The 22,476-nt window shown below is 37.3% G+C and overlaps 1 protein-coding gene across 1 annotated transcript in view; it reads left to right on the forward strand.

Moving 5' to 3' along the window:
- The window catches only part of LOC142353593 (regulator of telomere elongation helicase 1 homolog), a 36,227-nt gene extending 13,971 nt beyond the window's left edge, over nucleotides 1-22,256 (forward strand). The window contains exons 6-13 of the mRNA XM_075405876.1: nucleotides 30-316; nucleotides 612-846; nucleotides 1,105-1,332; nucleotides 1,678-2,063; nucleotides 11,982-12,267; nucleotides 12,643-12,757; nucleotides 21,016-21,237; nucleotides 21,872-22,256. Coding sequence (XP_075261991.1) covers nucleotides 30-316; nucleotides 612-846; nucleotides 1,105-1,332; nucleotides 1,678-2,063; nucleotides 11,982-12,267; nucleotides 12,643-12,757; nucleotides 21,016-21,237; nucleotides 21,872-22,153 — 2,041 coding nt within the window. The 3' untranslated portion in view covers nucleotides 22,154-22,256. The remainder of the gene's footprint in view (nucleotides 1-29; nucleotides 317-611; nucleotides 847-1,104; nucleotides 1,333-1,677; nucleotides 2,064-11,981; nucleotides 12,268-12,642; nucleotides 12,758-21,015; nucleotides 21,238-21,871) is intronic.
- Nucleotides 22,257-22,476: the final 220 nt, after the last annotated feature.

A 22,476-nucleotide genomic window follows, 5' to 3' on the forward strand; every position in this document is an offset into this window, starting at 1 on the left:
AGGTAATCCTATTGATTGAGCTATTTCAGGCCTTATGGAATAATGAAAATGGCGGATGTGCTGAAACAGTTATATCCCGATCAGGGACAAGATCTCTACGCCAATTACTTCCTCAAGAACTGCAGTCGAACTGAGTTCAAAATGCACGTGTCCCTTTTTGAAGAGAGAGAAAAGGCTCAGCCAAGCGACCCTTGGGCTAAAAAGAATGTAGGCAGTGGTGCCGCTGCGTTGGGTGGAGGGAGTGATACAAAACCAAGGATGGTCAATTACTGGTGCTTTTCGCCGGCCTACGCTTTGAAATCAGTCATCCAACATCGTGAGTGTCAAATTTGCTACTAAAGGTGAAAAGTTTACAACTTTAAGTAGTAGTGGCATCATGTGCACTACAATGTGTTAAATTTGTGCACCCTTTAAATCCAGAGGTGAAAAAGCAAAAGGCAGCGTTTTTGTGATGCACCCTTACCCCCCCCCCCCCCCCCCGCGCAAATGAAAATATCTGATCAAACTATAAACTGTACCAAAAAGCGGTCAACTTTATAACTAGCATTCAAATAATTGGCAGATTCACACGAAGGCGTTAATTAGCCAAGACTGTTCCACTTTGTTTTCAGATGTGAGGTCAGTCATAATAACATCAGGAACTCTATCGCCACTCTCCTCCTTTGAACTCGAGATGAGAATGTCATTTCCTTGGCAATTGCAGAACCCCCATATTGTGCAACCCAGTCAGTTCTTTGCATCTGTTGTACATTCTGGACCTTTGGGTTCCAAGTTGAGTTCGGCCTACAGCAATAGGAGCAACAAGAATTACTTAGATGACCTGGGAGCTCTAATATCCAATATGAGGTAAGGCGTGCTCGTATCAAACTACCATTTTTCGAGTTTAGTTTGTTTGGCAAAAAAAGTCGAAATAGACGATGTAGAAGCCGTTTATTAATACCGAGGTTTTTAATTAATAGCCGCGTATAGATCACAATTCATACCTTCTCTGCGAATACAGGCTCATGAAGTTACATTTAATGTTTGTACAAGACCAATCTGTGAAATGTATGAGCCTTCATATTATAATTTTGAGCTGTTAATAATACTTCAATGTTATTTCAGCAAAGTTGTTCCTCATGGAATGCTTGTGTTCTTCCCCTCATACACTGTAATGAGCAGCTGTATTGAGTTCTGGAAGTCGAGCGACACTTGGAATAGAATCACTCTTCACAAACCTGTTCATGTGGAACCCAAAGACAAAGCGAGTCTGGCAGAGGTCATTGCCCAGTACAACCTCGATGTGAGAAGTCGGGAAGATGCGAAGGGGGCAGCATTTTTTGCTGTTTGTAGGTAAGAACATTAATCACCAGTTTGTAATCTGGATCAACGGCTAATTTTTAAGCGAACAATATTGAATACATGGAAATGGGTTTGACGCATTTATAATAATTTGGCTATGCTTGATTAACTTGTTGACCTGAGCCGTAAATTTAAGGATGTGAAAACTTGTCTTGAGTTGAGGATTTCATTTTCCGTGGAAATTGTTATAGCAGCTAGTAATTATATAAGCTAGTAAATAAGCTAGTAATTTATAATGGTTAAAGGTCTTAAAGGTTTCTGGTGTTAAACGTGTTCTCAAAGCATACAAATAAGCAGTGTTTGTTACTTGAGTATCATGAAATTTTCGGTTTCCAGGGGCAAAGTGAGCGAGGGGTTGGACTTCGCTGACATCAACGGCAGAGCAGTCATAATAACCGGCTTGCCGTACCCTCCTCAATTCGATCCAAGAGTTAAGTTGAAAATGGAGTACCTCGACACAGTAACGTCCGCCATGAAAGACAAGAATAAAGTAGTTTCAAACGCAACAAATAGTGCTTCAGTCAACAAAAATGCCGGTGCTCCTACGCTTCCTCAGTTGTTAGATGGTAGAACGTGGTATCAACAGCAAGCAATTAGAGCTGTGAACCAGGCAATTGGTCGAGTGCTGAGACACAAAAATGACTATGGCGCCATTCTGTTATGTGACGAACGGTTCGCCTATTCTTCGAATATCGCACATTTATCGTCTTGGATCAGGCCAAGTAATAGCTTTTTAAAATGTCCCATCCAAATCAATACTGATCGTTAAAGGTGAAGCAATCTAGTCTTTCATGGTTTTGAATTAACACTCTTTACAATAAAAAAGTTGCATAATTGTTAGCGCCTGATGAATACTACGAAAATCTATCATAGGGGCGGAATTCTGCTTTGAGATTAGAAGATCTTTTTAACCACTCATTTTTCGCCATTGTTGATGAGGAATTGCGGAAAAAGAGAAGGTTATCAATTGTTTGCTCTCAAGCGAAGTTTGTAGCGATTAGATTAATCCCGCGTTCTTTTGCGCTTTTAAACTTGACGATATTTTGTCTGATGTTTTTAACTTTTCGTCCGCAAAAACGGGATAAACAGGTAAAGCCCGGAAGGCATTAATGGCTGAAAAGCTCTATTATAGTTTAAATCAACACCTGTTGCGATAACAGCAGTTAAATAAACTGCCAGTGTAATAAAGTTTAATGCCCGATCGACACTGAAAAAACACTTCAGCATTAGACTACGAGTTTCTCACACTCTTTTCTCGCCACTGTTAAAAAGTAAACGAGAAAAGCGTGTGAAACTCGTAGTCTAATGATGGAAACAGTTTGATAAACTTGTAGTCTAAAAAAACGTGTGTGGTGCGTGTTGTGTGTGGCGTATGTGCGGTGTGTTGTGTGTGTGTGTGTGTGGTGTGTGTGTGTGTGTGAGTGTGGTGTGTGTGTGTGTGGTGTGCTGGTGAGTGTGTTATCTGTGGTGTGGGTGTGTGTGTGTGTGTGTGCGTGCGTGTGTGCGTGTAAGTGGGTGTGTTTGCGTGGTGTGTGTGTGTGTGTGGTGTGTGTGTGTGTGTGAGTGTGGTGTGTGTGTGTGTGGTGTGCTGGTGAGTGTGTTATCTGTGGTGTGTGTGTGTGCGTGCGTGTGTGCGTGTAAGTGGATGTGTTTGCGTGGTGTGTGTGTGTGTGGTCTGCTGGTGAGTGTGTGGTGTGTAAGTGTGTGTGCGTGTGTGTTTGGGTGTGTGTGTGCGCGTGCTTGTGTATGTGTGTGCGTGTGTGTGAGTTTGTGTGTGTGTGTGTTTGCGTACGTGAGCGTGCGTGTGTGTCTCTGTGTGTTTATGTGTGTGTGTGTGTTTGTGTGTGTGTGTGTGTGTGTGTGTGTGTGTGTGTGTGTGTGTGTAAGTGTGCGTGTGTATGTCTGTGTGTGTGTACGTGCGTGAACGTACGCGTGTGTCTCTGTGTTTGTAAGTGTGTGTGTTTGTGTGTGTGTGTAAGTGTGTGTGTGCGTGCGTCTGTGTGTGTGCGTGTGTACTTGGGTTTATGTGTACGTGTGTGCGTTCGTATGTGTCTCTCTGTGTGTGTTTGTTTGGGTGTGCGTGTGTGTGGGAGAGGGGAGGGAGGGGGGGGGGGTGGGGTGCATGAGGGCAAAACGAATAACAGATCCAAAGAAATATCACTTACCTTTGAAAGTGTAATTGTCCACAAAAATAAAAATGAGAAACCAATGAAACTTTGTTCAATTTTGAAATGATCGCAGCAGGTGTTGATTAAAAAAATTATCACACGGTTGTTATCGCCCTCGAAGTTATCATAACACCTCGGCTTCGCCTCGGAGTTTGATAGCTTCTCGGTGGCGATAACAACCGTGTGGTAATATTCATTAATCGCCTAGTATGAGATTCACCGAACTCTTAAAATTCATGTAGTGAATGGTGATTCTTAACCTTATTCACACCCTTTTTCAGTCATACCCCCCGTTCGTTCTCTTTCACTGGGCGATTTTGACCCCCGTCCTGTCCCCTCGTCTCATTCAATTCCATCCCTAATAACCCCGCAGGCTTAACACCCACACTACCCCCCCCCCCCACCCCTCAATTTGTTCGTCCCCCTCCTCCTGACTCCGCTCTCCCCCACCTGATGTTACCATTCCTAAGCCCCAGCTGGCTACGATAGGATTGTTATTGCGCTCTCGAAGTTTTTCAACAGCTCGGCTGCTCCGCTGAGCGCGATAAATTCGCATTGGCAATAAAAACCTTGTGAGGACTATACATTAATGAACTCTCGTTGCAATAACAATAGTTGCATAACACACTCATTAAAATTTTGTTAGCACCCGGTGAGTGCTACAAAAAACTTCAGGAATGGTAAAACTCTACTTTGGTATTATTCTCTTCTCCCGCCACTTTCTCACTGCTGTCACTGTGTGAGAAGTGGCGGTAAAAGATCGTCTAATCAGCTGCTGTGTGACATTCACTGCTGTAATTCACTGCTGAGTTATTCACTGCTGTGATTGCTGTGAGCGATTAATTGAAGAAAAAAATCATCACACGATTGTTAGTACCCTCTCGAAGTTATTCGGTTTTGCCTTGGAGTTACATAACTTCTCGATGGCCATAACAACCGTGTGGCAATAATTATTGTTGCACTGACTAACCGTAGCAAAGCGATAGCTGCGGTTATTATTGGCCTTCTCTTGGTTTTTTATTATAGGTGCGAAGCTGTAAGCTGAGCGTAGCTATATTGCGGTGCTCTGGTTTTTTTTTGTTTCGTCGTCTGACGCTTTATTTTCGTTTTACATTTGTTCTAGAACATTCTGTCTCGTCACTGCTTAAGTGGCTTTTTCGCGCTTGATTTCACGCTTTCTGCGTGACCTAAATTGCGGTTATTCAGAAACAGAATCTGTTCCTAAAACAAAGTTGACTGTAAGAGAACAGATTGTATGGTCCGACAGCCGAGTGGTTAAGGCGACTGTCTGTTCATCCGGAGATCGGCGGTTCGAGACGCGACAGGGAAAATTTTTTTGCACCCAAAAACAACCTCCTTTGAAATAAACTTGTAAGTTTTATAGGCGGCGGCGATAACTATTATCAACTCACTTCTGTATCTTTTTCCATCTGTATTTTACGGCACGCAAGTCTATTTCGCAGCTATTCCGGCAATCTGCCGGCTATGTTTTTGTTGTCAAGATTCCTGTTACGACCATATGACGTCACGATCACTTCAAATCTGCTTTTTGTTCATTCGTTCGTGCAATTTTTACTGAATTGTGTGCGTGAGGTCATTTATTGGAGCAAATTTTTGTGTTTTTGCGTGATTAAGTTTTTGGTCGCACGTGACATACCTCACTCGCAAAAATTAATGGCAGCTAATAGAATGAGTAATAAGTTATACAGATTCTTAATCAAATTATAACATCCCAGTGTTTAATAAAGAAATATCTTTTTTTTGCTTCGCTTCTTTTATTTTTTAAGACTGCAGATCTATGAAGCTATTGCGGCTATTTTCTGCTAATCTTCCATCTATGTTTTATAAATTTCTTTACGCTGTGACAAATTTTGAGTCTCCACCGCCACCTACTTCCCATGCATATATGCTGCCACTACCATTTCAGATAACCTCCCCCAAGCTAGTGACTCTCAAAGCTAGACCCTCACCTGTCAGTTGAGCAGTTCGTACGACTGTAGTCAGTTATGGTTTCTCGGTAGTCCGCTCATCAAGTTTTTGCTAGGAGCACATCATTTGCAACTCCTAAGGGCACGTACCATATATTTAATTGCCCTCAAATGAAGTAGAGCAATAACCAGTTTTTCGCTTGACCAATTTTTGGTCTGACTGATTTGACTTTTCGTCCTCAAAAATTGGATAAACAAGTAGCACCCAGCGGGCATTAAGTGATCTTAGAGCCTTTAAGCTCAGTAGTCTCCAAGGATGCGATTCACAGAAACTGTTCTGGAGACTTATACTTATAGTATAAGTCTCCCCCACACACGCACACACACACATCAGCCCCCTCACTCACGCCCCCCCCCCCCACCCTGCGCATCGTTCAGGCCGTAAAGGCCACGTGCACCGAAAGAACCCCCGTCGGATGGAACGGATTGGTGGAGGAGGGGGGTTAAATAATATGCACCCTTAAGCTGGGTGGAAACAGAAAATATGCCGAATTGCGTGCGTGTCGTCAGGTTTCATACTTATAGAAGAGTTTTTTATTTGTGTGAATAATTTTTTAGTCATTGTGACTTACCTCACGCTCAAAATTACTTTCAAGTTGACTCTTTCAAGTTTTCTAGATGCTCTAAAACCAGGTTTTTGCAATCATTGGAATCGTGCCGGCTTTTCATGCAATTTTTAGGTTTTTCTTATAATTTTTATAGCTGCGAAGGGTGCTCATGGTTTTTGTTTTGTCTGACGCTCTTCGTTTTACATTTGCTCACGTATCAAAGCTCAAAAGGTCAAATTTTCTGAATGACTTCTTCCTCCTTCTAACGGCATTTGCTCGTTACGTCATTTCTCACTCTCACTAGCAAACGTCTTTAGGTCATTTGCGTGATTCGATTTTGATCATACGTGACTTAACTAACTCAATAAAATGACTTTTGCACTTTAAAACTTAAGTTTAATTTGAATTAGTTCAAGGTCAAAGGAACTCATGTGTAATAAAGGCCCCTAGTGAAAAGGCTTTTGCGTAATACAATTTAACCAGCTTTAATAATTAAGCGCTAAATGTTTTTTACATAGCTTTTTCAACGGCGTATATAACTTTTTAAATTTTTATCTGTATCTGTTTCTATCTCTATTAAACGGCACGCAAGTTGATTCTTTGGCAGCTATTCCGACAATCTGTCGGCTATGTTTATCTTATCATTTGGCTTTCCGTTCGCAAAATCGGGATAGACAAGTAACTCCTGAAAGGCATTAAGTGGTTGAGCTTTTCTCTAAGCTGTACTAGTCTAAGTGTACAAAGCATAGTAGCTGCTGTACAAAGCATAGTAGCTGCTGAGGAGACACAAAATTATGTGATGTAGCTACCCCAACTCCGCTCCACATTGACCATTAATCGACCTCCTTTTTCTACCCACTCTTCCGTCTAGCAGTTAAGCTCGAGCTAACCTCCCCGGGGAATTTTGTCTACACTAGTCGGTTGTTTTGAATGAGATGATTTAAAGTCAAATGAGAATATGTCACTCAATTAAAAGGTTAATTGGAGGCAGATTTTCAATCTAAACATCACATTATTTAGCAAAGTGATAATTTTTGCTAAGTTTTTGTAGGACTTATTTTTTTCATTGGTATTCTTCTGAAACTGCAGGTCTACAATGCTAGCGCAGCAACACTTGGGCAATCTGTCAGCCATTTGTTGTTTTATTGTCTCCCTTTTAGTTAATGAGCTAAATTTTTTAAATAAAATTGTTCGATATATCTATTCGAAAAAAAAAATGCGACCTTAGACGTGAATGCTGTTTTGATTGATCATCATTTTGAGATGTCTACTCTTATTACTCAAGATTTGTGGTGTTCTTGTCAAATAAACTTATCTTGATATTTCTTATCAAATGAACCGATCGATTTTTGAATTATGGTTACAAAAGATTTATTATTTACGTCGACAATTTAATTGCTCTGAAACAAAGTTTGTAGCAATTTTATTAGTCTTTTGGTTTTATCCAATTTTACGCTTCGCCGATTTCTTATTTGGCCTTTTAAACTTTTCGTATAGCAGGTAAAGGGATAACAGGTAAACCATGGAGGACATTAAGTGGCTGAGCAGCTCTCATAGAGCCGTACGCCTTTGTAGTCTCTAGTTATGCGATTCACCAAAACTGTTGAGACATTTTCATGTGGTGAAGGGCGGTTCTTAATCTTAAAAGTTTGACCCCTTAAGTCTACCCTTCCGCCAACACTCACCCCGTCCATCCTCCATCTGGTGATTTGGACCCCCTCTTGTCCAGCCCTCCCCATTGCTTCACTCCCGCTCAATTTTCTCCCCCGTTAATGCCCAGCATTCATTCCTAAATACCAGATAGCTACTACCAAAGGCAGTTTATCTTCGGTCGATTGAGAGCAATTGGCCCTAAATTAGTTGGTGATGTTTTACTTCTTTTTGCCTTTGTTCTATTTAGTTCTGAATTTTTTCTCTTAGTTCTTTTACGTCAAAGCCAGAAACTAACAATTTGTTGAAGAGTTATAATAACAGTAACCCTGAATTTATAGCAATTAGATTGCTGGGCTTAGCGTGCTCTTGCTTATTCGTTTACTGCTCGTTATTGAGACCTCTCTGGCAGCAGTTTTTTTTATTTTTTTTGCTTGCTGTATTTCGCGTAAATTTGGTGTGACATCACTAGGTTAGTTTTGTCGCTTATTTACAAAGATGTTATGCAGTGAAGCAATTTTAAATAAGTGCAGTCAATGGCGATTAAAAAAATCAAACTGATGCGGAACCGGATAAACACATAAAACACGGTTTGAAGTGCCCTGTTTTTGTCATTTTTTGGTAATGTTTTTTACCACGTCGAATGCTATTTCTTATAATCCTGTTCTCCTCAATTTTTGTCCTCACATTAGGATGCCTAAAAAATCTGCAGCTCGAATTTTAATAGAAATAATTAGCGTTTTATTCTTGATTCTCTGATAAAAACTCGTCAATTACACGTAATTTGGCAATTGCCTCTACAGTTTTTGCCATATCTTTGAATTAGATTGACGTGATGGCAATTAATTGCGATTTTTTTACTCTGGGCTGTGTGTTAAATGCTGTCTTTTATTTTTCAAGAATTTTATTGCCGAATGTAATTGAGAATTTTATTAACAGTTTGCGAAGTTCAATATCTTAATTTGGCAGAACTTATTTTTGCTGACATTTTTTTTTGATTAATGGCCGGAATCGACCATTTCAATGGTCATTATTTAGGCGCCCTCTATTTTATCTTGTTCTAGCTTTCGGCCACGTTTTTCGTTAGGTTATCAAAGTTAGGTAGAGTGAATGCTGTTTGGTATTATTTATGATCAAGCTTAATAATCGATAGTTTATTAAAATTCATTAGAGCCAATGCTATTTTGTAATATTAAACAGCTTAATTAATGTAATCAGGAGTTTATCGTAATGGCAATGTTTTTGGAAAATCCTTTAGTGAGGCCATTGTCTACAATTGGTCTCATTAGAGAGCATGTGAGGCCGGTCATGAATGAGAATACGCAACACAACTATCAAAACGGACAATTTGTGACCAAAATGCTGTTTTGAACTTCATTAGTGAAAATTGTTAGTTATGAAAAGAAACGATTCAATATTTGAATTGCACTACTTATTAGATTGTTGAGAGACTTGTCATTAATGGGAGATGTTTGAACAAAAAAGAAGAAGTACACATCTGGGCAAAATTCAAAAAGTTATAATTTTGACAAGAAGGGTCAAAGTCGCTAAAACCGTTAATTGTAAATAGAAATCATTATGTGAACTCAATGTCTATTAGAGAGCCAATGAGATCTATCATTAATGAAACTTATTGGATGAGCAACAAAAAACTTCAAAATGGGCAAAACTATACAATATCTCGAAAATTTTGGGTAAGTCAAAGTAGTGAAAACCGTTAGATTTCCATTTAAATCTTTAAATTATCTCAAGTCTGCCTCATTAGAGCCACTGAGACCTATTATTAATGCGGCTAAAAACAGAACGATAAAAATAAGTAGAATCCAAAATGTCACCTATGTTTCATGATAACCAATAGCGGCAGTCTTAAAAAGTATTAGTTGCCTTTTGAGGGGTTTGAATAGCTCCAACTATGCATTATTAGAGAGCACTTGTAGCACCCTTTAAAAGTATTTGCGCAGAAAATGGAAGGAGAAAAACAGACTGAGCAAAAGCCAAACTGCTGCACGGGATTGAAGTTTTCTCTCAAGAACCGAAAATCTTAAAATTTATTTTCTTGAATTCAAAAGTAGTTTGGAAAAATTCACCCCGTAAAACTACTCGCATTTTGCTCCTTTTAAATGCTCCAGCGTGTTTAAACTCACTACTCCTATTTGACCTCTCATTGACCGAAAGGTCGAAGAAAGTGTAAATAGATCTTAAAAAAGACAGTGCACCAATACAATTCATTTTCTTTGAATTGTAAGAAAAACTACTTATCCTTCGCCCTAATGACCCCACCTGCCCGGAGCAATACAATTCAAATTCCATAAGTTGTAAAGACGGCTGCCTGTCCGCACCCTACCGGCCCCACCCCAATGCGCCAACCAAACCTCCACATTCGCAATCATCTACACTAAAAAGTACGTCTGGGTTAAAACAAAGAACCACTTTCATATCTTCTACCCCTCTGCAGCAGAATTTGTGTGCTTGACATCATTTGTTACTCAGTGATACAGGTTTTTGAGTTAAAATTTGATAAACTCTATATGACGTACCTTACTAAAGAAAATGACCTCTGAACTCACCCGAAGTAGATTGATAGTTGATTGAAAAGACCACCCGGGTTAGATTACTATAAAGACTTATTTTATTGCGTTATAAAATTTTCAATTACACATTGTATTATTAACAGGTGCGCTCATGATATCTGTCGAATTTTATAGCGCTCCCGGTTTTTTATTTGCTCTCGTACGAAGTTTGAAGCAATTATTGTAAACGTGTTGTAAACACAGTTCTCAGCAGCAGAACAAGAGCGGCGGCAGCTTTCTACTAAATGTCAAATCAAAAGTGTGACAAAATTGATGTATTTTTTTTAAAAAATTCTTTTATTGTTTTCAGTGGAATATATTAACCTCTAAGGACGTCATTTGAAGCCCCCATAGTGTATAGGCAACTAATACTTTTTAAGACTGCCGCTATTGGTTATCATGAAACATAGGTGACATTTTGGATTCTACTTATTTTTATCGTTCTGTTTTTAGCCGCATTAATGATAGGTCTCAGTGGCTCTAATGAGGCAGACTTGAGATAATTTAAAGATTTAAATAGAAATCTAACGGTTTTCACTACTTTGACTTACCATAAATACTTCACACGCCGTGTGAAGTAGGCTGCAATAGATGCGAGCTGATACTGATCGTTTGGGAGTAACTTTCCGAAAGTAATCGATTGTTTTTAATTCGCTCAAAATAATTGTTCCGCTCTACCGCATTCGCTTCTTTGACGTTTTGCATGAAATCTTTGTGAATTCTCAAGACTAGTTTGACTCTCCGCTCTTTGTGCTCAAAGTGCTTCTAGACAGCTGTTGCGCAGCAGGTCAATGTGAAATGAGAGAAAAAGGAAATCAAAAATAGAAGCGGAATAATCCCATGAAGCCCAGTTCCAGGTGCCCCTTGATTAAACTTTGTTCTAATTAGTCTTAGTTACCAGGTTTAATGCTTATTGGTATGGTTACTAAACCCTGTAGCCTCTCAATAAGAAACAGGAGTGAGTCTAACTACAAAATCCAATCAGATTAGCTCACACTTTCAAAAAATGTACCAGCAATTCTTTTTCCGTTCTAATTTCCAGGGTGGTAATGGGAACCAATGGCTGCTATTTTCCTGCAATCTGATGGCCAATATGAGGATCGAATTTGATATCAGTTTCTTCGGTAGCACCTTTTCTGTCTTTGGTCATTCGTCTATATTGTTGCGGCTATTGTTTCGCAATCTGTTGATATGACTGAATCTCATTGATTTCTATATTTTTGTGCATCAATGATTGAATATTCGGTTCAGCTGTATTTTCTTTATGATCTGGGAAATGGACTTCAGACCAGTAAAAATTGAGAATTACAGTTTTCCGGAAAATTTTTTCAAATGTATCATAATATTGTTGAAATCTTGGTGCAATTGTCTCCCATGAATGGAGGTCCGCTGATAAAGTTTATCAGATATCGTGATCTCATTTAGTTCTGCTGTAAAATTGCAAAACTGTGTTTTTTGCAATGGCCATTTTTGAGTCAACCAATTTAAGGCTCTAAGAAATGTAAGATGAATTGTTAGTCGATGTTAGAAACGGCTCCTTTGTAGCTATTCTGGCAATCTACAATTTAATTGGTTCATTTAAATTTTTAATAAACGGCTTGGAATGGATATGAATTCCATAATTCTACTATGTAAACTGATACTTGAACGATTGAGTTCAAGGGTATTTCTATTTGAGTAAGTCTGCTTTTTTTTAATGTTCGTGATTTTTTTCAGGTATTCGACATTACAAATCATTCAGCTCGCTACCCAAGGATTTAATCTCATTCTATCGCATAGCACATATGAAGTACCCATATCAATCTACCTCAAGCAATTCAGCAAATATCACTGATGCTAATAACTCAAATATATCGCCACCTAAAGTAAAGAAAAGTACCATTTCGGGGCTGTATCAATTGCGAGAAGCTAGACCAGGTCTGAAGAAGTCAAACGAGGTGACGCACCACGTTGCCAAACCTGATTGGCTGAGAACTGAAAGTGGCAATGAAAACCTGTCAACGTAAGATACATTTCGTTCTTACCTCGAATTTTTTTCTTTGTGTCAGAACACATGAATGCAGGAAGAACTGATTTGGTGATACAAGCGGACACTTTGAATAGTGGTAGTTCTGAGGTTGATGAGCTATGCAAATTTGAAATAGATTTGCTGATCATAGAAAATAGGTTTGTTTCATTTTCTAAAGTTCAGTCGTTGACCTAATCCTGAACGAACTATACTAAGGATTCGCTGTGCATGTCTTTGAAAAGAAAAGTGAGAAAAATTTAAAAAGTCGGATGTAGGAATGTGCATTTTACTTGATATGTTCTCAATCAAATGTAATTTTTCAGCCGAAAATTGGTTCAATGAATAATCAGGACCTCTAATCTGATTTAGATATTTGTCTTCTGCTGATGATGAATCGAGAAAGATGAGTCAACAAGGAAAGAGTGTGCTAACGCAGCTTCTGACGTTTGACGATGAAGTGTCCACTTCTAAAAACGACACCAAGGTACTCATTTAAACCGCTGCTATTTAGGGCGTTTGGCTGCTTTGTGTTGAGAATGGGATTTATGGTCATTTTATGTTCCAGCGGTCTTGGTTTTTCGATCACTCGTTCACCCAAGAGACTTTTACCACTTATCTTAACGCCACTTATGGTTATTCTCAACCCTTTCGAGTTCAATAAAAGATGATGTCGATGCTCAAATCTTTCTCGTTTTCACAGGTTTACATTTGTACCAAGTATTTTTTATGATTAATTGCTCTCAAACGAAATTTGTAGCAATTATATTAATCCTGTCGGTCTTTTTTTATGCGATTTTTCGATTGACCGATTTTTCGTCGGACGCTTTTGACTTTTCGTCCTCAAAAACGGGATAAACAGGTAGCGCCCAGCGGGCATTAAGTGCTCTTATAGCATTTCAGCTCTGTTTCAGCCCAAACTGTTGGGGAGACTTATACTTATGGTGTGAAGGGCGGAAGAGGTTGAAGACACCACTGTTGACCCCCCCCCCCGCAACTATTTCCCCCACCCCCCACCGCGCTCTTCCCCCCCCCATTGCTGCCCACCCCCTCGCTCTCCATCATCCATCAGCCCGCCGGTGGATAGTCTTTTGAGACAATAAAATGGTTTTGAAGTTTTTATCTTGAATTATAGCAACATTTTGTTAAAATATGCAATTGTTTTCAAAAATTTTAAATATTTTTGTCCTTTTCTGAGTTTAACGATCATTAATGACCAACGAAGCTTTTCAAGTCTTGCAGATGGGTTACTTGACATAACTCCAAAGAGAAAAAAATGTTTTGGACATTTTCATTGCGAAATCTGGAAGCTTTTTTAAAATTTTGCAAGCTTGCAAATTTCTAAATTATAAGTTTTTTATTTGAATTATTTACTAACAAGGCTAGAAAACTATAAGTTGAAGGGTGGAATCAAGCTAAAGTTAGCCTCACTAAACCGTGGCTAGCTACTGACGAAGCTAACCGCTCGCCGGTTGTTCGAGAGGAACTCGACGACGCTAGTCGGTAATGTTTTTTTATGTAATGTGAGAGAAAGATTAACTGTTAAAAGACAAAAGATAGTGGTTTCGAGTGAAGTCAAGATTTTGTTTGTGAAGTTCTGGTGCTTTGAGTCCCTTCCCTATTTCTTTCGGCTATGTTTTGTTTCATTTGGACGCTCTTTTTTCTACATTTTTTCACACAAATAAGCGGAAAAGTCAAATTTTCTGAATGACTTCCTCCTATCATTAACTGCGTTTGCGCTCATGACGTGCGTGATTTCTCACTCTCTCTGGCACAGGTTTTAAGATTTTTTTGCGTGATTAGATTACTTTAAGTTTACTTTGAATTAGTTCAAGGTCAACAACCAATTGGTGTAACAAATTTTCCCTTATTAAAAGGCTGGTGCGGAATGAATTTTAACAAGATTTATTAATTTATTGCTAAATGTTTTTTACATAGCTTTTTCAGCGGCCTGGAACTTATCTGTTTATCTATGTTATACGGCACGGAAGTCTGTTTCGCAGCTATTCTGGCAATCTGCCGGCTTTTTTAAAATTTTTTTACTCGATCGTTTTTGGTCGCATTTTAGCTGGAGTTTTTTAGAACATTGTTTTGCTTGATCCATTCGATATGACTTCCTGTCTTCAAAAACTTAAGAAACTGGTAAAGTGCGAGGGAATTAAGTCTCTGAGTAGCTCTAAGTGATTTAGTAGTGTAAATTATCGGCCAGGATTGCAGTTTTAAAATAGTTATTGTCAATGTTTATACGTTTTTGCCTTTTCTAACAGCAGAAATATGTCGAACTTTGTTATGACATCTTTTTGAGCGGCATCGATAACTTTTTAAATTTATATCTGTATCTGTGTTATAACGGCGCGCAAGTCTATTTAGCAGCTATTCTGCAGGGTTTGATTAATAAGGCTCGGCGGGTAAATTAGAAGTGATACATTTTTCGATAAATTTTGGGAAGTAATTCATTTTGCAAAATTTAAATCAACTCATCTCCGCCACGCTTTCCGCTTTCAGTTCTTTGTACCTTGCTATTCCGCTTTATACCTTCCTATTTCTGCAACCGGCAGGCCATGTTGAATTTTTAAGGTATTTCAGTTAAATTTCAGATGATTGCTTGTTTGTTGTGGGTTCACTGTAAATCATTTCGGCCAATAAGGGACGCCTTTGCAATGTAGGCAGCTACTGATACGGCTTTCGAAAAGTTGCTGCGAAACGTTGCTATTTCGGCGGGCCACGTTGAATTTTTAAGATAATTTACTTAAATTTCAGATGATTGCTTGTTTGATGTGTGTGCACTGTAAGTCATTTCGGCCAATAAGGGACGCCTCGGCAATTTAGGCAAGTATTGATACGGCTTTTGAAAAGTTGCTGCAAAAGCGATTAACTCAAATTTTATAGTTTCATGAGTTTCTTTTCCAGAAGCTTTTGCTATCTCAGGGACATCTTAGGCACGTTTTAACAATTTTTCTCGAAGTTTTTATTTGTTATTAGTTAATAGCGGCGAAGCGATAGCGGCTATTATTGTGGACATCGTGTTTATTTTTAATTCTTCGTCTCCATCGATGATTCTCGCGACCTGACTTCTTGGAATTGACTTTTTCATATTCAGTGATTTCTACTGCTTTGCAGTTAAAATTTGCGTGCCTAACGTCATTTGTTCCGCTTTTAGGTCCATTGCGTTACTTACCTCAATCAAAAAATGAATTCTGAACTCTTTTAATGACTTAAATTTTATGAACATTTACTAGTTAAAGGTCAATAGTGTGCATCTAAGTAGTGCCAAACGTATATGCCCTAATTGAGTATTAGAGTCTTGAGTTTTTGATTATAGCTGCGAAGATGTAAGCTGAGCGGAGCTATATTGCGGAGCTCTTGGTTTTTTACAATTCAAAGAATTTGAATTGTATTGGGGCGCTGTGATTTTTTTTAAGATGTGTTCACACAATTTTCAATGACTTTGATATTTCAAAACGGGATAAACAGGTAAAGCCCAGCGGGCATTAAGTTTCATTAGAGGCCCAAAGTGGGCTCCAGTGTAGTCTCTCAAGTGCTTAGAGTGGTGCAGCTGCAGGTATGGCCTTAATTTAATGTTAAAAGGTTATTTTTTAGGAGTTTTTGGGCTCAAAATGTTGCAATTTTTGTGATTTTTTTAAAATTTTTTGTTTGATTATTCTTAGGTTGAAGTTTTTGGAAGATGATGAGGCCGAGACAAAATTACTTGTTATGACCAGTTTATGAGCTATATGTTTTGGTACTATACAAACACGCAAAATGATACTAACTTTCGCAATTTTTAAGTTTTTTGAAATTTTTTTGTTATTTTTTGAGGTTGTCCAGCTTCAGGTGCCTGGAAATGTCCTTGGTGGAGCAGTGAATAGTTTCTTGTAATAATGGATTTCAATATTTTCAACATTTTATTGTTTTCAACATTTTAATGTCTCGAAATTTGTTGTTTTTTGATAAAATCTGCAATTTTTTCAAGGTTTGCCAAAGTTTTTGTCAGTTTTGATATTTTCTTAAGTGCCAGAAAGCCTATACCGCGGTCTGATAAAAATTTATTGCATCGTTGTTAGTTTCAATGGATTTGTTCTGAACAAGTTAATTTCTCGAATTTTGGAAATTTTTTGATAAAATTTGCAATTTTTCAGGTGTTTTTCAAAACATTTGTCTTTTAAACTGTATCCAGGGTTTGATAGTATGTTATTAGATAGTTGCTAGGGGGCAATTGAAAATTGAACGGTTTTCAAATATTTAATAGACCGAATTTCATTTTTTTTGAAATTTGAAATTCTAAAAATTATTGCCTATCGATCTTTGAGCCAATGACTTTTTTAATGCTTGAAATTTGGTTAATGGATAGCCTCAAGAGGCAGAAATGATTACGAAGGTATGAATGTTACATTTTCCAGCGAAAATGTAATATTTTTTGCAATTAATTTCATTTTTTAAATTTTTTGGTCATTTTTCAGGTAATCGATCTTCAAGGGCCGATAAATTTTTTCAGGTCATGCAGATATAATACTGGACCAATTTCAAAAACAAAAATTGAAAAAACTTTTTGTTTGAAATGGGTATATTTAAAGAGATGAATTTTTGCATAAGGGGTAAAAGTTTCACGAGTTTTAGTAATGGGTATATTTTTTGTTTAGTTTGTTTGATTGTTTCAGTTTCTCAATTTTTTGAGCTGATTTCGCTTGTGTTTTTGCTGATATTGTTCAATTGATCTGCGGGTCAGGTAGAGAACTTCTAAGTTCTTTCTATCTTCATTCAATTCTTTGAATTGTATTTCAGGACTTGTCCTGCTATGTTTTTTGTTTCGTCGTCTGACGCTCTTTTTCGTTTTACATATGTTCACACAGCAAAGCTGAAAAAGTCAAATTTTCTGAATGACTTCTTCCTCTCACTAACGGTGTTTGCGCGCGTTACGTGATTTCTCACTCTCTTTAGCAAAAGTATTTTGCGTGATTAGATTTTGATCACAAGTGACTTACCTCACTCAATAAAATGACTTTTGCACTTTAAAACTTAAGTTTATTTTGAATTTGTTTAAGGTCAAAGGAACTAATTTGTGCCGTAAAAGTTCGTAATAGGAGGCTTCTGCGGGATGAATTTTAACACGCTTTATTAATTTATCGCTGAATGTTTTTTACCTGGCTTTTTGGGCGGCGTCGATTTTTCAATTTAGATCTGTCTCTGTTTCTATCTCTATTATATGGCACGCAGGTCTATTCTTTCGCAGCTATTCCGGCAATTTGTCGGCTATGTTTTTGAATTTTATTTTTAAAAAAGCTCCATCAGGGGGTTTTCCTTATAGAGCGAATGTGTCTCATAAAAATGACAGTCCGAATCTAACCAAAAAGTTTAGTGGTCTATTAAAGGACTGGTGATCAATCTGTCTATCTTATTTCTTTAGTTGTTTCAAATCATCGAAGGTCACAAGCGTCTATTGCGGCTATTTTCCGGCCATCTGCTGGCTATGTTTTCGGTTTGTTTTCCATTTTTTGTTCTAACATTTTTTAGAAAAGGGCTAATTGTTATGCGAAGTTGGCGTATATTAGTCGGCATTTTCATATTTTTAATAGCCGCCCTCATCTCCTCAGCCGGCTATTATAGCGCTCCTATTACTTCGTCGAATAAAAAAATGTTTCGCTTTACCTCATTTTGCCGCCTTTTCAACATTTCGCGTGAAATCTTTTAGACAGATGCTCTCTTCTCTCATTCTGCTAAAAGTGATTTTGAACATCAGTTGCTCAGCAAAGCAATTCAAAATGAACAGAGTCAGTATAAAAATGGATGTCAGAAATCGAAACGGGATAAACCCATAAAGCCCAATTTTAGATGCCCGCTATTTGAACGTCGTTCCTATAAGTCTTATTTACCATCTCTAATGCTTATTGTTATTGATGGTAGCCCCTGTAGCCTCTCACTAAAACAGAAGTATGTTCAACCACGAAATGCCATCAAAATAAATCGGACTTAAAAAAATGTTTTTGTACAAAAATCTTTTTCAATATCTTCTGTTATTTCAATCCCAATCATGCTTATTGGAATCAACGGCGGCTATTTTCCGGCAATCTGCCGGGTATGTTTTCTCTTGGTGATAATTTTCCAACTACTTTTTCAAAATGTTTTTGGGCTCAAAATGTTGCAATTTTTGTGATTTTTTTAAAATTTTTTGTTTGATTATTCTTAGGTTGAAGTTTTTGGAAAATGATGAGGCCGAGACAAAATTACTTGTTATGACCAGTTTATGAGCTATATGTTTTGGTACTATACAAACACGCAAAATGATACTAACTTTCGCAATTTTTAAGTTTTTTGAAATTTTTTTGTTATTTTTTGAGGTTGTCCAGCTTCAGGTGCCTGGAAATGTCCTTGGTGGAGCACTGAATAGTTTCTTGTAATAATGGATTTCAATATTTTCAACATTTTATTGTTTTCAACATTTTAATGTCTCGAAATTTGTTGTTTTTTGATAAAATCTGCAATTTTTTCAAGGTTTGCCAAAGTTTTTGTCAGTTTTGATATTTTTCCATTCTTAAGTGCCAGAAAGCCTATACCGCGGTCTGATAAAAATTTATTGCATGGTTGTTAGTTTCAATGGATTTGTTCTGAACAAGTTAATTTCTCGAATTTTGGATATTTTTTGATAAAATTTGCAATTTTTCAAGTGTTTTTCAAAACATTTGTCTTTTAAACTGTATCCAGGGTTTGATGGTATGTTATTAGATAGTTGCTAGGGGGCAATTGAAAATTGAACGGTTTTCAAATATTCAATAGACCGAATTTCAATTTTTTTGAAATTTGAAATTCTAAAAATTATTGCCTATCGATCTTTGAGCCAATGACTTTTTTGATGCTTGAAATTTGGTTAATGGATAGCCTCAAGAGGCAGAAATGATTACGAAGGTATGAATGTTACATTTTCCAGCGAAAATGTAATATTTTTTGCAATTAATTTCATTTTTTAAATTTTTTGGTCATTTTTCAGGTAATCGATCTTCAAGGGCCGATAAATTTTTTCAGGTCATGCAGATATAATACTGGACCAATTTCAAAAACAAAAATTGAAAAAACTTTTTGTTTGAAATGGGTATATTTAAAGAGATGAATTTTTGCATAAGGGGTAAAAGTTTTAGTAATGGGTATATTTTTTGTTTAGTTTGTTTGATTGTTTCAGTTTCTCAATTTTTTGAGCTGATTTCGCTTGTTTTTGCTGATATTGTTCAATTGATCTGCGGGTCAGGTAGAGTACTTCTAAGTTCTTTCTATCTTCATTCAATTCTTTGAATTGTATTTCAGGACTTGTCCTGCTATGTTTTTTGTTTCGTCGTCTGACGCTCTTTTTCGTTTTACATATGTTCACACAGCAAAGCTGAAAAAGTCAAATTTTCTGAATGACTTCTTCCTCTCACTAACGGTGTTTGCGCGCGTTACGTGATTTCTCACTCTCTTTAGCAAAAGTATTTTGCGTGATTAGATTTTGATCACAAGTGACTTACCTCACTCAATAAAATGACTTTTGCACTTTAAAACTTAAGTTTATTTTGAATTTGTTTAAGGTCAAAGGAACTAATTTGTGCCGTAAAAGTTCGTAATAGGAGGCTTCTGCGGGATGAATTTTAACACGCTTTATTAATTTATCGCTGAATGTTTTTTACCTGGCTTTTTGGGCGGCGTCGATTTTTCAATTTAGATCTGTCTCTGTTTCTATCTCTATTATATGGCACGCAGGTCTATTCTTTCGCAGCTATTCCGGCAATTTGTCGGCTATGTTTTTGAATTTTATTTTTAAAAAAGCTCCATCAGGGGTTTTTCCTTATAGAGCAAATGTATCTCATAAAAATGACAGTCCGAATCTAACCAAAAAGTTTAGTGGTCTATTAAAGGACTGGTGATCAATCTGTCTATCTTATTTCTTTAGTTGTTTCAAATCATCGAAGGTCACAAGCGTCTATTGCGGCTATTTTCCGGCCATCTGCTGGCTATGTTTTCGGTTTGTTTTCCATTTTTTGTTCTAACATTTTTTAGAAAAGGGCTAATTGTTATGCGAAGTTGGCGTATATTAGTCGGCATTTTCATGTTTTTAATAGCCGCCCTCATCTTCTCAGCCGGCCATTATAGCGCTCCTATTTTTTTTTACTTCGTCGAATAAAAAAATGTTTCGCTTTACCTCATTTTGCCGCCTTTTCAACATTTCGCGTGAAATCTTTTTGACAGATGCTCTCTTCTCTCATTCTGCTAAAAGTGATTTTGAACATCAGTTGCTCAGCAAAGCAATTCAAAATGAACAGAGTCAGTATAAAAATGGATGTCAGAAATAGAAACGGGATAAACCCATAAAGCCCAATTTTAGATGCCCGCTATTTGAACGTCGTTCCTATAAGTCTTATTTACCATCTCTAATGCTTATTGTTATTGATGGTAGCCCCTGTAGCCTCTCACTAAAACAGAAGTATGTTCAACCACGAAATGCCATCAAAATAAATCGGACTTAAAAAAATGTTTTTGTACAAAAATCTTTTTCAATATCTTCTGTTATTTCAATCCCAATCATGCTTATTGGAATCAACGGCGGCTCTTTTCCGGCAATCTGCCGGGTATGTTTTCTCTTGGTGATAATTTTCCAACTACTTTTTCAATGGTTAACAGTGGCCCTCATCTTCCCAGCCGGCTGTTATTTCGGGCCTTTTACTAAGGTCCGCTCTGTGAACCCTGTCTCTTATTATTGTAATTGCAGAATGTAATGTTTAGGTTAACGAAATATTACCAAACTTGGATGCAAGTAAGTCGCAGACGATGTTCAAAAAGAAAATCAAACTTGTGAGAAACTCAAGAGCGACTAACGAAGTTCTATCACTAGACAAGCCTAGCTCAGAATTAGCGGGGTCACGAGATCAAGAGCATGGAAATCACAAATTATCTAATTGTGGAAATCAGATAAAAGAGAATAAAGTGCCTGTGCCAATTGAGCGGGTAGGTTTTGTATATTTTATTGTTCAGTAAACATTCTAACTGAAATGTCATAAACAACTTTGGAATTCCCAAAGAGTATGCTTAAATTAAAAGAATTAGGAAAAATGTAATGTGTCCAGTGCTGTTGAGATAGTATGGCATCATTTGCGCTATTTTAGATAGTATGGCATTATTTTGCAAATTATTTTCCTTTGTTTCCCGTGGGCCATGAAATGCTTGAACCAAACCAAACTGATAAAATCGATCCGTTATCATTGACAGTCTGTTAAAAAAATGAGCGAATAGTCTGAATTAACTAATGAAATCAACTATACGACTGCGTACAGTTTTCAGTCGAAGAGAATCCCAGATTCAATTTTTGTTTAATCTCGAGCAAATTTTAAGCAACTTTTTTTAGTCATGTGTGTCTTAATGCAAAATTTCCCAGCTTGATCAATTAAGACTTTTCGTCAAAAGAAATTAGGTAAACTGGTTAAGCCCGATGGCATTGTCTCCGCGTTTTTGACCCTCCCTCTCACGTAAAATTGATTGCAATCTTCTCATTTTCATACGGGATCGTTAAATTCTTTCAAACAAGTGCAGGCCATTTTGTTAAATCAAAGTGTTAAAATAATTCTATTGAAAAACATTTCAGAATGGGCCGGCTGTTCACGCAGAGAAATCTGTGTCTGCTCAACTGTTCACAATTTTGCAAAGAGAATTGGTCTCCGATGACTTCAGGGAGTTCAAGAAAGCCACACTTAACTACATCAATCCAGACAATAAGAAGCCAAACGCCTCCTATAATTACATTGTTCGTTTTATCCAATCCAAAATGAAGGATTCGAAGTTTTCAGAAGCGCGGAGTTTGATGTCAAAGTATATCAAAAAGGAGCATCGGGATCATTATGCCAAGTTGTGCTCAAGTCTTCAGTAGATTATTTTACTAGTATTGATCTTGTTTTTGATGCTTGAATTTTGTTTTCATTTAGCAGAATGTTAATGTCTAGATTCTAATTTAATTTGCTAAATATTTTTAATTGCTCTTGAACGAAGTTTATAGCAATTATTGTAAACGTGTGTGTCTTTTTACGACTCGAAGAGGAGTATTGAGATTCTACAGGTTTTTTTACGACTCGAAGAGGAGTATTGAGATTCTGCAGTTTTTTTTTTAGCTGAAAGAGAGTTTGTCCATGACTTGAATTTTGACTTTTTCTATTCGAGCTTTCACCTCCGTTTTTGATTGTTGACTTCTGTTAT

Source organism: Convolutriloba macropyga, chromosome 14 (genome assembly GCF_964194025.1).
Source record: "Convolutriloba macropyga chromosome 14, txConMacr16.3, whole genome shotgun sequence".
NCBI lineage: Eukaryota > Metazoa > Xenacoelomorpha > Acoela > Convolutidae > Convolutriloba > Convolutriloba macropyga.